This window comes from Triticum aestivum, chromosome 2B (assembly GCF_018294505.1).
Source record: "Triticum aestivum cultivar Chinese Spring chromosome 2B, IWGSC CS RefSeq v2.1, whole genome shotgun sequence".
In the NCBI taxonomy this organism is placed as follows: Eukaryota; Viridiplantae; Streptophyta; class Magnoliopsida; order Poales; family Poaceae; genus Triticum; species Triticum aestivum.
This window is the reverse complement of record NC_057798.1, coordinates 134,625,259-134,638,720: the sequence shown is the minus strand read 5'-3', so window position 1 is coordinate 134,638,720 and position 13,462 is coordinate 134,625,259. Positions and strand designations below refer to the sequence as shown.

Below are 13,462 nucleotides of genomic sequence, written 5' to 3'. Positions count from 1 at the left end.
CGGCGATTCAAATCGTGGAAGATCCGATCTAGCGCCAAACGGACGGCGCCTCCGCGTTCAACACACATATAGCCCGGGGTCGTCTCCTCCTTCTTGATCCAGCAAGGGGAGAGGAGAAGTTGAGGGAGAACTCCAGCAGCACGACGACGTGGTGGTGGAGCTTGTGGTATTCCTGCAGGGCTTCGCCAAGCTCTACGGAGGAGAAGGAAGAGTTGGAGGAGGGAGGGGCTGCGCCAGGAAAGGGGTGTGGCCACCCTCTCTCTCCCTCACTATATATAGGGGGAAGGGGGGTGGAGGAGGCACCCTAGGGTTCCCTAGGGGAGGGTTGGTGGCCACAGGGGAAACCATAGATGGGTTTGGGCGCCCCCACCCCTAGGAAACTTGCCCCCCAAGCCGGGAGGGGCGGCTGCCCTAGTGGAGGCGCCCCCACCTCTCCAGGTTACGTGAGAGGGGTTGGGAGGGGTGCACAACCCCTTAGTGGGCTGGTGTGCCCCCTCCCCTTGGCCCATAAGGCCCCCCAACGCTTGCCGGGGCCTTCGAAACACCTTTCGGTCACGCTGGTCGTCACCCGGTACTCCCAGAACAATTCCGGACTCCAATACCCTTCGTACATATATCGATCTTCACCTCCGGACCATTCTGGAGTTCCTCATCACGTTCAGGATCTCATCCGGGACTCTGAACAACCTTCGGTAACCACATACTATTTCCCATAACAACTCTAGCATCACCGAACCTTAAGTGCATAGACCCTACGGGTTCGGGAACCATGCAGACATGACCGAGACAACCTCCGACCAATAACCAATAGCGGGATCTGGATACCCATATTGGCTCCCACATGTTCCACTATGATCTCATCGGATGAACCACGATGTCGGGGATTCAATCAATCTCGTATACAATTCCCTTTATCCATCGGTATGTTACTTGCCCGAGATTCGACCGTTGGTATCCCCATACCTCATTCAATCTCGTTACCAGCAAGTCTCTTTACTCGTTCCATAACGCATGATCCCGTGACTAACTCCTTAGTCATATTGAGCTCATTATGATGATGCATTACCGAGTGGGCCCAGAGATACCTCTCTGTCATACGGAGTGACAAATCCCAGTCTCGATTCGTGCCAACCCAACAAACACTTTTGAAGATACCTGTAGTGCACCTTTATAGCCACCCAGTGATGTTGTGACGTTTGATACACCCAAAGCATTCCTACGGTATCCAGGAGTTGCAAAATCTCATGGTCTAAGGAAACAATACTTTGACATTAGAAAAGCTCTAGCAAAACGAACTACACGATCTTGTGCTATGCTTAGGATTGGGTCCTGTCCATCACATCATTCTCCTAATGATGTGATCCCGTTATCAATGACATCCAATGTCCATGGTCAGGAAACCATAATCATCTATTGATCAACGAGCTAGTCAACTAGAGGCTCACTAGGGACATGTTGTGGTCTATGTATTCACACATGTATTACGGTTTCCAGTTAATACAATTATAGCATGAACAATAGACAATTATCATGAACAAGGAAATACAATAATAACCATTTTATTATTGCCCCTGGGGCATATTTCAACAACACCTTGATCTGGCTGACCGTTTCTTTTGTGTTGCCTAATCACAAACAGTTCATCCAAGTGAACCGTATGATGTACATCGCACACACCTTCATCTGGCTGCCCGTTTCTTTTGTTCCTCCTCATCGAAAACGGTTAATTGAACTGAACCGTATGCCTTGTATCGCACACGCAACTAAAATCTGAACTGTGTTTGATGCATCCGTCATCGCAAACGTTTTGCACCTTTTTTGATGGTTTTTTACACCACCGTTTGCGATTATTGCATCGCACACAGTTTCCTCGAAGGGTCTCTGATCGTAGTGTCGCGTTAGCAGCATCCTGCAGTACTGATTTTTGTTGAATCTTGATTGTAGTGATACACATATTCATAATATTGAAACCAAAAGATTCAAGGTTAATAATGATAGTGCAACTTATTTGTGGCACTACCGTTTAGGTCATATTGGTATAAAGCGCATGAAGAAAGTCCATGCTGATGGGCTTTTGGAATCACTTGATGCTTGCGAACCATGCCTTGCAAGATGACTAAGACTCCATTCTCCGGAACAATGGAGCGAGCAACAGACTTGTTGGAAATAATACATACTGATGTATGCGGTCTGATGAGTGCTGAAGCTCGCGACAGGTATCGTTATTTTCCAACCTTCACAGATGATTTGAGCAGATATGTGTATATCTACTCGATGAAACATAAGCCTGAAACATTTGAAAAGTTCAAAGAATCTCAGAGTGAAGTGGAAAATCATTGTAACAAGAAAATAAAGTTTCTACGATCTGATAGTGGAGGTGAATATTTGAGTCATGAGTTTGGTCTTCCTTTGAAACAATGTGGAATAGTTTCGCAACTCACGCCACCTGGAACACCACAGCGTAATAGTGTGTCCAAACGTCGTAACCATACTTTATTAGATATGGTGCGATCTATGATGTCTCTTACCGATTTATCGCTATCGTTTTGGGGTTATGCTTTAGAGATGGCTGCATTCACGTTAAATAGGGCAACATCTAAATCTGTTGAGACGACACCATATGAACTGTGGTTTGGCAAGAAACCTAAGCTGTCATTTCTTAAAGTTTGGGGCTGCGATGCTTATGTGAAAAAGCTTCAACCTGATAAGCTCGTAACCAAATCGGAGAAATGCGTCTTCATAGGATACCCAAAAGAAACTGTTGGGTACACCTTCTATCACAGATCCGAAGGCACGATATTCGTTGCTAAGAATGTATCCTTTCTAGAGAAGGAGTTTCTCTCAAAAGAAGTGAGTGGGAGGAAAGTAGAACTTGATGATGTAGTTGTGCCTTCTCCCGAATTGGAAAATGGTTCATCACAGAAATCAGTTCCAGTGATGCCTACACCAATTAGTGAGGAAGTTAATGATGATGATCATGAAACTTCAGATCAAGTTACTACTGAACCTCGTAGGTCAACCAGAGTACGTTACGCACCAGAGTGGTACGGTAATTCTGTTCTGGAAGTCATGTTACTAGACTATGACGAACCTACGAACTATGAGGAAGCGATGATGAACCAAGATTCCGCGAAATGGCTCCAGGTCATGAAATCTAAGACGGGATCCATGTATAAGAACAAAGTGTGGACTTTGGTGGACTTGCTCGACGATCGGCGAGCCATAGAGAATAAATGGATCTTCAAGAGGAAGCCGGACGCTAATGGTAGTGTTACTATCTACAAAGCTCGAATTGTCGAGAAAGGTTTTAGACAAGTTCAAGGTGTTGAATATGATGAGATTTTCTCACTCGTATCGATGCTTAAGTCTGTCCGAATCATGTTAGCAATTGCCGCATTTTATGAAATCTGGCAAATGGATGTCAAAACTTCATTCCTTAATGCATTTATTAAAGAAGAGTTGTATATGATGCAACCAGAAGGTTTTGTCGATCCTAAAGGTGCTAACAAAGTGTGCAAGCTCCAGTGATCCATCTATGGACTGGTGCAAGCATCTCGGAGTTGGAATATACGCTTTGATGAGTTCATCAAAGCATATATTTTTATACAGACTTTTGGAGAAGCCTGTATTTACAAGAAAGTGAGTGGGAGCACTACAGCCTTTTTGATAAGTATATGTGAATGACATATTGTTGATCAGAAATGATGTAGAATTTTTTGTAAAGCATAAAGGAGTGTTTGAAAGGAGTTTTTTAAAGAAAGTCCTTGGTGAAGCTGCTTACATATTGAGAATCAAGATCTACAGAGATAGATCAAGATGCTTGATAAGATTTTTCAATGAGTACATACCTTGACAAGATTTTGAAGTAGTTCAAAATGGAACAAGTCAAAGAAAGGAGTTCTTGCCTGTATTGCAAGGTGTAAAGTTGAGTAAGACTCAAAACCCAACCACGGCAGAAAATAGAAAGAGAACGAAAGTCATTCCCTATGCCTCAGCCACAGGTTCTATAAAGTATGCTAAGCTGTGTACCAGACCTATTGTGTACCTTGCCATGAGTTTGGCAAAGGGGTACAATAGTGATCCAGGAATAGATCACTGGACAACGGTCAAAATTATCCTTAGAAGACTAAGGAGATATTTCTCAGTTATGGAGGTGATAAAGAGTTCGTCGTAAAGAGTTACGTTGATGCAAGCTTTGACACCGATCTGGATGACTCTGAGTCTCAATCTGGATACATATTGAAAGTGGGAGCAATTAGCTAGAGTAGCTCTATGCAGAGCATTGTAGACATAGAAATTTGCAAAATAAATATGGATCTGAATGTGGCACACATGTTGACTAAACTTCTCTCACAAGCAAAACATGATCACACCTTAGTACTCTTTGGGTGTTAATCACATAGCGATGTGAACTAGATTATTGACTCTAGTAAACCCTTTGGGTGTTGATAACATGGCGATGTGAACTACGGGTGTTAATCACATAAAGATGTGAACTATTAGTGTTAAATCACAAGGCCATGTGAACTAGATTATTGACTCTAGTGCAAGTGGGAGACTGAAGGAAATATGCCCTAGAGGCAATAATAAAGTTGTTATTTTATATTTCCTTATATCATGATAAATGTTTATTATCCATGCTAGAATTGTATTAACCGGAAACCTGATACATGTGTGGATACATAGACAAAACACAGTGTCCCTAGTATGCCTCTACTTGACTAGCTCGTTAATCAAAGATGGTTAAGTTTCCCAACCCTAGACATGTGTTGTCATTTGATGAACGGGATCACATCATTAGAGAATGATGTGATGGACAAGACCCATCCATTATCTTAGCATTATGAACGTTTAGTTTTATTGCTATTGCTTTATTCATGACTTATACATATTCGTCTGACTATGAGATTATGCAACTCCCGATTACCGGATGAACACTTTGTGTGCTATCAAACATCACAACATAACTAGGTGATTATAAAGATGCTCTATAGGTGTCACCGAAGGTGTTTGTTGAGTTGGCATAGATCAAGATTAGGATTTGGCACTCCGTGTATCAGAGAGGTATCTCTGGGCCCTCTCGGTAGTGCTCATCACTATAAGCCTTGCAGGCAATGTGACTAATGAGTTAGTTGCGGGTGATGTATTGCAGAACGAGTAAATATACTTGTCGGTAACGAGATTGAACTAGGTATGAGGATACCGATGATCGAATCTCGGGCAAGTAACATACCGATGACAAAGGGAATACGTATGTTGTTATGCGGTTTGACAGATAAAGATCTTCGTAGAATATGTAGGAGCCAATATGAGCATCCAGGTTCCTCTATTGGTTATTGACCCGAGATGTGTCTCGGTCATGTCTACATTGTTCTCGAACCCGTAGGGTCCGCACGCTTAACGTTCGATGACGATTTGTATTATGAGTTGTGTGATTTGATGACCGAAGATTGTTCGGAGTCCCGGATGAGATCACAGACATGATGAGGAGTCTCGAAATGGTCGAGAGGTAAATACTCATATATTGGAAGGTTACATTCGGACACCGGGATGGTTTCAGGAAGTTTCGGATAAGTTTCGGAGTACTGGGAGGTTACCGGAACCCCCGTGGGAAGGTAATGGGCCAACATGGTCCTTAGTGCAGAAGAGAGGACCGACCATAGGAGGTGACGCCCCCCCCTTGCCAATTCGAATTGGACAAGTGGTGGGGGCGGTGCCCCCCTTTCCCTCTCCTACTCCTTCTCTCTTTCCCCCTTTGCTACTCTGGAAAAGGAAAAAGGAAGGGGAATCTTACTAGGACTAGGGAGTCCTAGTAGGACTCCCCACACTTGGCACGCCCCTAGGGGCCGGCCTCCTCCTCCTCCCCTTCGTTATATACGGGGGAGGGGGCACCCCTAAGGCACAACAAGTCTTCTCTTAGCCGTGTGCGGTGCCCCCCTCCATAGTTTAACACTCGGTCATATCATTGTAGTGCTTAGGCGAAGCCCTATGCCGGTAACTTCATCATCACCGTCGCCACGCTGTCGTGCTGACGGAACTCTCTCTCGTCCCCAACTGGATCAAGAGCTCGAGGGATGTCATCGTGCTGAACGTGTGCTGAACACGGAGGTGCCGTATGTTCGGTACTTGGATCAGTTGAATCATGACGACGTTCGGCTACATCAACCGCATTACTAAACGCTTCCGCTTTCGGTCTATGAGGGTACGTGGAGACACTCTCCCATCTCGTTGCTATGCTTCTCCTAGATAGATCTTGCGTGATCGTAGGAATTTTTTTGAATTACTATGTTCCCCAACATGTTGAGCACTATAACCAAGGAGCACACATTGCTTAGAGCGAAAACATAAGTTTGCGAGTGTTATAAGGGCTAAGATTGGGCCAACATGCACAACCAAAAACTCGAACAGTAGTGTAGTCTGGTGTGACGTGCAAGAGGCGTTCAGTGGGAGTTTCATTAGTGATGACACAACTTGGCCACATGTTGATGAGGTGCACAACAGCGAGGAAAGCCTCATCCCAAAATTTAAGTGGCATAGAGGCTGCAGCAAGGATGGCCAGTCCTACTTCAATGATGTGTCTATGTTTGCATTCAGCAGACCCATTTGTTGATGGGCATGAGGACATGAGACATGTGAGAGACACCAATGTTCTGAAAAAAAGAATTCAATTTTTCATATTCACCACCCCAGTCTGACTGGACAACAATGATTTTGCTGTCAAACTTACGTTCAATAAGAGCTTGAAAGTTATGAAAAACTTGAAACACATCCGAACGCTTTTTGATAAGATAGATCCATGTGTATTTGCTAAAATCATCAATGAAGCTAACATAGTAGGAGTGTCTACCAACAGAAGTGGGTGTTGGACCCCATACATCAGGAAAAAATAAGCTGCAAAGGCTTAGTTGACACGCTAGTGGATATAGGATACAGTAATTGATGACGTTTTGCTCTTTGGCATGAATCACAAATAGTTTCTAAAATTCTCTCACCAACAACTGGGAGTTTATTTTTACTAAGGATTTGATGGACAGTAGCAAAAGATGGATGGCCTAAATGATTGTGCCGCCTTTCAGCGGAGAGCTTGATGGCACCATAGACTTGTTTATTTTATGAGCAATACTTGGGAAGCAATGCATGGAGACCTTCCACACAGACACCCCTATGGAGAATTTGCTTCATGACCTGATCCTTGATCAAAAAGAAGAACGGGTGAAACTCTAAAAACACAGTGTTGTCAAGAGCAATACGATGGACAGATAGCAAGGTTTTAGAAGCATTGGGAACATGCAAGATATCATTTATCTCAATATTTTTGTATGGGGTTTTGATATGTGAATGACCGGTGTGACTTATCTCCATACCTGCACCATTTGCCGCGGTATAGACTTGATCATTGCCATGGTACTTCAATTCACCCGTGATATGGTTGGCCGACCCGTTATCCATGTACCAATTGCTATCAACACCGTACATATCAGCTGCACCAACAAATCTTTTTCTTTTGGGAAGTATCATCTGCATAGCGCCAATCACAATCCTTAGCAAGATGACTAGTTTTTTTTACAGTTTTGGCATTTACCCTCGTAGCCTTCATAGCCTTGGAAGTTGCACCCCCTATTGGAGTTCAGACGCTGACCACTGTTGTTGTTGGAGTTGCCCTAGTGATAGTAGTCGCCGCCACCACAACCACCAGGGTAGGCGCCGCAACCGCCGTTGTTGTTCTCGTGGTATCCAGCACCACCGTTGGGGTAGCCGGCAATGCCGCCACGTAGCCGCCGCCACCATATCTGCCGCCGCCATAGCCTCTGTAGCCACCGCCACCAGATTCGTTGCCCCCATAGCCGCCATTGCCACGGGGACCACCGCCGTTGCCCTTCTGGTTTTGGTTGCCGCGGTAGCCGCCTTTGTTGCCTCCCTATCGGCCGCCACTGAGAGAGATGGCGTTTGCTGAGGATTTGAAGCCGCCTGCTCCATTGCCATGGAACATCTCAACCCTCTGGTCGAAGTTGGCCACGAGAGAGAAAAGAGTGTCGACGGTGATGTGCTCAGTGCGAACATCCAGCGCAGAAACGATGGGCTGATGCTCCATGTCAAGATCGGTGATGATGAAGGAGATGAGCTCGCCCTCACCGAGCGGTTTGCCTGCTGCCGCAAGCTCGTCGGGGAGAGATCGCATGTGCCCAAAGTAGGTTGTGGTCGACTGGGACCCCTTCTGTGAATTGGTGAGGGCAGCTCGTATGTTGTTGACGCACGACAAGGATACAACAGAAAACATGTTTCCCAATGCATCCCAGATCGCATGAGATTTCTCAAGGGTGGCGACTTGGACGAGGACTTCTTTGGATAGGTTTCCGAGGAGGTAAGCAACTATTTTTTGATCTTGGATAAGCCATGGTGAGTAGGCAGGATTTGAGACAACATGTTCCTTCCCTTCGGCGTTTTTGGTGATGATGGTTTTTGGAGGTTCTTGGCTGGTTTGATCGATATAGCCATAGAGACCAACGCCCATGATCTGGGATCTGGCCTGAGCACGCCATATGACATAATTGTTGCGGGTGAGTGGCTCGGAGGTGTTATTGTTTAGGCCAGAGAAGATGGTTGAGCTAGAGGTGGACATGGTGGCTGAGGTGTTCGATGGAAGCTAGGGTTTTGGCGAGGTGGAGGTGAGATCGTCGGGAGGAAGATGAGGCGAGCTAGACGAGATGGAAGAGTCCCGCTCCGTATACCGTGTTGGATAATGGGTAAAGCGTCTCAATCACCCTTTGTATTAACTAAAGAAGCTTGTGATATTATTTTCATTAGCACAGTGCAAATCAAACCAAAAATATAGACATGCTCGCCCTTTGTAAAGAACTACTATTACTATATATGCTCTACTTTGTACAAAATCATATGTATATTATTCTTGCCCCTAAATTGTTGCTTTGTGCCGAACCACTATTACTATATTATGCTTTGATCTGAGTTTTGGTGCTTAAATCAAGTATTTATGGAGACCATGCCCTTATGCAAGTCTTCAGGCCTTGCTGGGTTGTTTTATTGTTGTGAATGCATCATCATGGGTGATTGTAGTTACATTGCCTCCTTCACACTTACATCCACCTTCAATCAGGTAGACACTTCCTTTTCCACATAAAATCAAGTGAATGTTGTACTCCCAAACCAATTAGCACGTTTAGGTTTGATAGATACCGTGCATTGATCCCTCCACTTTTGAATTTTTTTATTAATGTCATCTCCGATTTACTCCCGTTCTCATTTTTTGTGCTTCTTGGATCTGGCAGCTCCATGGACACATGGAAACCTATCATCATGTTTAAGGACTAAGTGTGGAGTTACTTGTGCAAGTTACACCGTCAGCAAACACATGAAGACCTGCATGCTATCATCGCAAGTTGAGCATTTACGTGCTCTAAGTTAATCTGTTAGGGAGAAAACAAAGCCTTGTGTGCCCATTAGTAATTTTTTGTGTTTATCATAGTGGGCACCTTATCTATCTGTAACATGTGACCTGTGCAACTGCAAAGGTGTTGGGCGATAAAAATTCTGTGTAACACATGTTCTTATACACTTTGCCTATGCTTAGTATAGAAACTATGCATAGTTGTTACTCTCTTTTTTGTGGCCTTGTGTAGTATATATTGTAAATAAATTATCATGAACTATTGAGCCTTTCACATACCGAACCTTTGCATTATTGCTTTCATCGTATAAACATATGAAATACAAAATGTTTCATACCAGGTTGGATATGGCTGGGGCGGGTGGGGTGCGACAAGCCGCACTTCCTATCTAGTTGGATAGGGTGGGAATCGAACCCACATGCCAACGTCTCCGCGACTCAGCGAGATAACCACTGGACCACGAAACCTGAGTTATCCACAATGAGAAAATAATGGTATTTAATACTTCTTTTTGGACAACATTAACACATTCTATACCCATATAAATCAATTGGAAAACAAAACATATATTTGCAATAAAATATTCACCAGCATTGAAAAAAAGTTGATGGAATTAATTTTTTTATTTGTTTTGAAAAAGGTTCATCAAATTTTAAAAAAAGTTCACGAATTTGAGTACAAGTTCATTAATTTCAAAATGGTTCAACGATTTTGAAGAAAAAAATCATAGATTTTGAATAAAAGTTCATCAATTTTGAAGAAAAGCTCACAAATCTGAAAAAAGTTCATTGATTTTAAAAAACATTCATAGATTTTGAATAAAAGTCCATCGATTTTGAATAAAAGTTCACACATTTTAAAAAACTTCATCGATTTAAAAAATGTTCATCAAATTTGAAAAAATAAATAACAATTTTTATTCTGGAAAATCAAATCGAGAATTTAAAATGTTCAAGTGCTGTAGTTTTTTCACAAATTATGAAAAAGTTCATAAAATTTTAAAAAATGTTCACAAATTTTAAAAGTTTATTAACTTTGAAAAAAGTTCATCGGATTTGGAAGAAATGTCACCAAATTTGAAAAAAAGTTCATCAATTTTTTAAAAAAGTTCAAAAATTTCAAAAAGAATTATTAACTTTGAAAAAAGTTCATCAGATTTGAAAGAAATGTCACCAAATTTGAGAAAAAAAGTTCATCAATTTGAAGCTTGATTTGAAAAAAACTTCACTGATTTCGAAAAACAATCGTCGAATTAGAAAAATTCCGTGAATTTTCAATAAAATAAAAATAAATAAGAAGAGAGTAAAAAAGGGAAGAAATAAAAAAGGGGAGACAGAACCATAATAGGAAAATGGATTGAGGCAGTCACAACTTGTGCGTTGTCCCGAGTAGCTCTTGTTTTTTGAGCAAAAAGAGTAGGTTGCAGGTTCAACTCACCGCGCGTGCGACTTTTTTTTGCATGATTTTAGAAAGAAAAACCCAGGGAATGGGCCGGCCTAGCATGGAGGGATGGGTGTGCGCCCGTTTGCGCGTATCAAGGAATGGGCGCTTAAGGCTACGTTTAGGAAATGCCAGTGACCGAAGGCCAGGAGGTTGGTGGGCCGCGGCTATAGGCGTGAAATAGGAGGAGCTCCCTGATAATGGATTTAGTGCTTTGCCGGCCTGACCCAGCGACAATTGGACTGCCTAACGTGTATCACCTGGCCCAAAGTCCAATCCCGACAACATACTATAAAATGGCTACGGCTTGACCTAGATTCCTCCCAAATCTCGCCGAGCCCTCTGCCGCCGCTTTTTTGCCTGCCTCGCACCGCCGCCGCCCCCTCTCCCTCTCTTCTAGATTTCTCCAGTCGATCTGCCTGTGTCCGTCTTTACCCACGCTTCTAGATCAACAGCTTCTGGTATCTTTCGGCGAGAACCTCCCTACCGCTAGGCCATCTGAAGATTCTGATAATTGGAGGCTTACAATATTTTTTGCGCAGGTAGTGTATTTTCCAATCTGCAGTATTGGTTAATGTTTTGCAGTAATCCGATATCTCAGCCTAATATTCATTCTCCGTCTTTCTTTTGAGATTCAGGTGACATTATGAGTCGTAGGTATTTGAATCTGATAGTGCACGACTTCAGTAGTCGCATCTATTCGCTGTGCCGCATCGATGTCCGCAAGCACCTCTTCTACGAAGACTCTGAAATGGCACAACGAGCAGCACACCCCGCAGGAGAGAAGTTGAAGAACATTCGTGGAGTGTTGGCAGCGATGGGCGGCTGGAAAAGATTACCTCCGCCGGCAATAAATTTCCAGGCATCGCCCAGTATCGTAAACAAGACTTCGGTGCATTTGTTCGCTTTACTGGGAGGGGAGAGCAACATCCTTTACTCTGACAATAATTGTCAGACCACACTCTGCAACATTGACTTGAAAATCGTCGATCCCTTCGCTCCTCCCAATTCATGCAAGAGTGCAAATGCCATCAGTCTCCCCATAACCCAGGCCCATCTTGAACCTCCCTCATTGTACGTCTTGGATCTCCCCTCCACTCCCAGAACCGCTTGCTCCTTTGAGGTCCTCTCGCTCCGCGAGAACAAACCGGCTCTTCCTAGGGAATGGAGCTGGGAAATTCTGCCGCTGCCACCATTTTTCTGCAATCGAAAAATAGCCCCCGACTTGTATTCTTATGCTGTGGTTAATGGTTCTACCATATGCATTTCATCTCTGAATCAGACTATAGGCACCTACACCTTTGACACAGTGAGCAAGGAATGGAGCCAAGCTGCGCGCTGGGCACTGCCCTTCTTTGGCAAAGCTGAGTTTGTCCCTGAGCTCAACCTCTGGTTTGGCCTCTCAGCCTGCAACCCCTTCTCCAGCTTATGTGCTGTCGATCTCTCTGGAGTAGACTCTGGGCAGTCAGCAAAGTTGCAGCATACATGGGATTATCTTGATCTGCCTGAGGACGAGCCGTGGTTGCCATCCCAGCTGCACCTGTTCAACCTTGGCTTAGGCAAGTTTTGTGTTGCCACCTTCTTCGGGACCGAGTTGCGCACCTGTGATATGTCACCCTATTCTACAGATTCAGATTATGAGGACACATATGGAAGGGAGTTTGCTGTCTTCACCGGCCTGGAGGTGAAGCGCAGAAACGATGGTGAGGGTCCTCTCCAGTTGATCAGGCACATGTCCAAACGTTTCAGCATTGGAAGCCGTAACATCGAGTGTGTGCTCTAAAGAATATTTTGTTTGTCGCCTGGCTGGTGATCCTTGCACAGCCGCAGCAGCTCGAGGTTAATTACAACTAGTTATACTGTGAGCAAAGTTCAAAAAAGCGCTAGGCGCTAATTATGCGTTTGGGCACCTACTTGCGCTTTTCTAGCTTAGGCGTGATTAGGCGAAATTAGGCGCAATTAGGCGTTAGTACTGTAACGTGAAGAAATAAGCTAGATGGGCTGGGCTAGCCCACTAAACCATAGGCCCATCTTCATATCCTCCTACTAAAAGCTCTCGTCTGCTGCAGTCGATAGGAAATTTAGGTTTCCTCCTCACGCCGCCTCCCCCCCTCGTCCTTTCTGTCTCGTTGCACGAGGCTGCCTCCCTCCCTCTTCCTCTGTCCCTTGTCGGAGAAGCTCGATCCCTCGCCGGAGAAGCTCAATCCCTCCCCGGAGAAGCTCGATTTGTCGTCGGGGCAGTTGAATCCCTCGTCGGCGAGGATGAATCCTCGCAGGGGAGGTCGAATCCTCGCCGGGGAGACTGATTTCTCACCTCAGAAAGCTGATTCCTCGCCGGAGAGGCTGATTTCTCGCCGGAGGACCTCGCCGGCCGCTTTTTTGAGCGCCTAGGGCCAAAGCGAGGCGCTATGCCAACGCCCAGCGCTTAAGCGCGCCTAGGCGAGCGCCTAATAGCGCCTTCTTGAACAGTGACTGTGAGGTGTTATATCGGGTAACTCTAAGAGCTTGCTTATGTCTGCTTTATTTTACTGTAAGGTGTCTTTATCTCTGCTGGAAACCTTTGGGACTTGCTATGCAGATCAACGTGATACTATCTCTTATTTATATTTGTGAAT

General features: G+C 44.4%; 1 protein-coding gene across 1 annotated transcript; it reads left to right on the top strand.

The window, feature by feature from the left end:
* Positions 1-11,181: 11,181 nt before the first annotated feature.
* LOC123043892 (uncharacterized) lies at positions 11,182-12,869 on the top strand. The gene is made up of 2 exons (XM_044466484.1): positions 11,182-11,389; positions 11,486-12,869. The coding sequence occupies exon 2, from the start codon at positions 11,494-11,496 to the stop codon at positions 12,628-12,630; it is 1,137 nt and encodes a 378-aa protein (XP_044322419.1). The 5' UTR covers positions 11,182-11,389; positions 11,486-11,493; the 3' UTR covers positions 12,631-12,869.
* The last annotated feature ends 593 nt before the right edge of the window (positions 12,870-13,462 follow it).

Excerpts from the sequence above, each read along its gene's own strand:
- LOC123043892 (XM_044466484.1), top strand. The coding sequence starts at position 11,494 with ATGAGTCGTAGGTATTTGAATCTGATAGTGCACGACTTCAGTAGTCGC.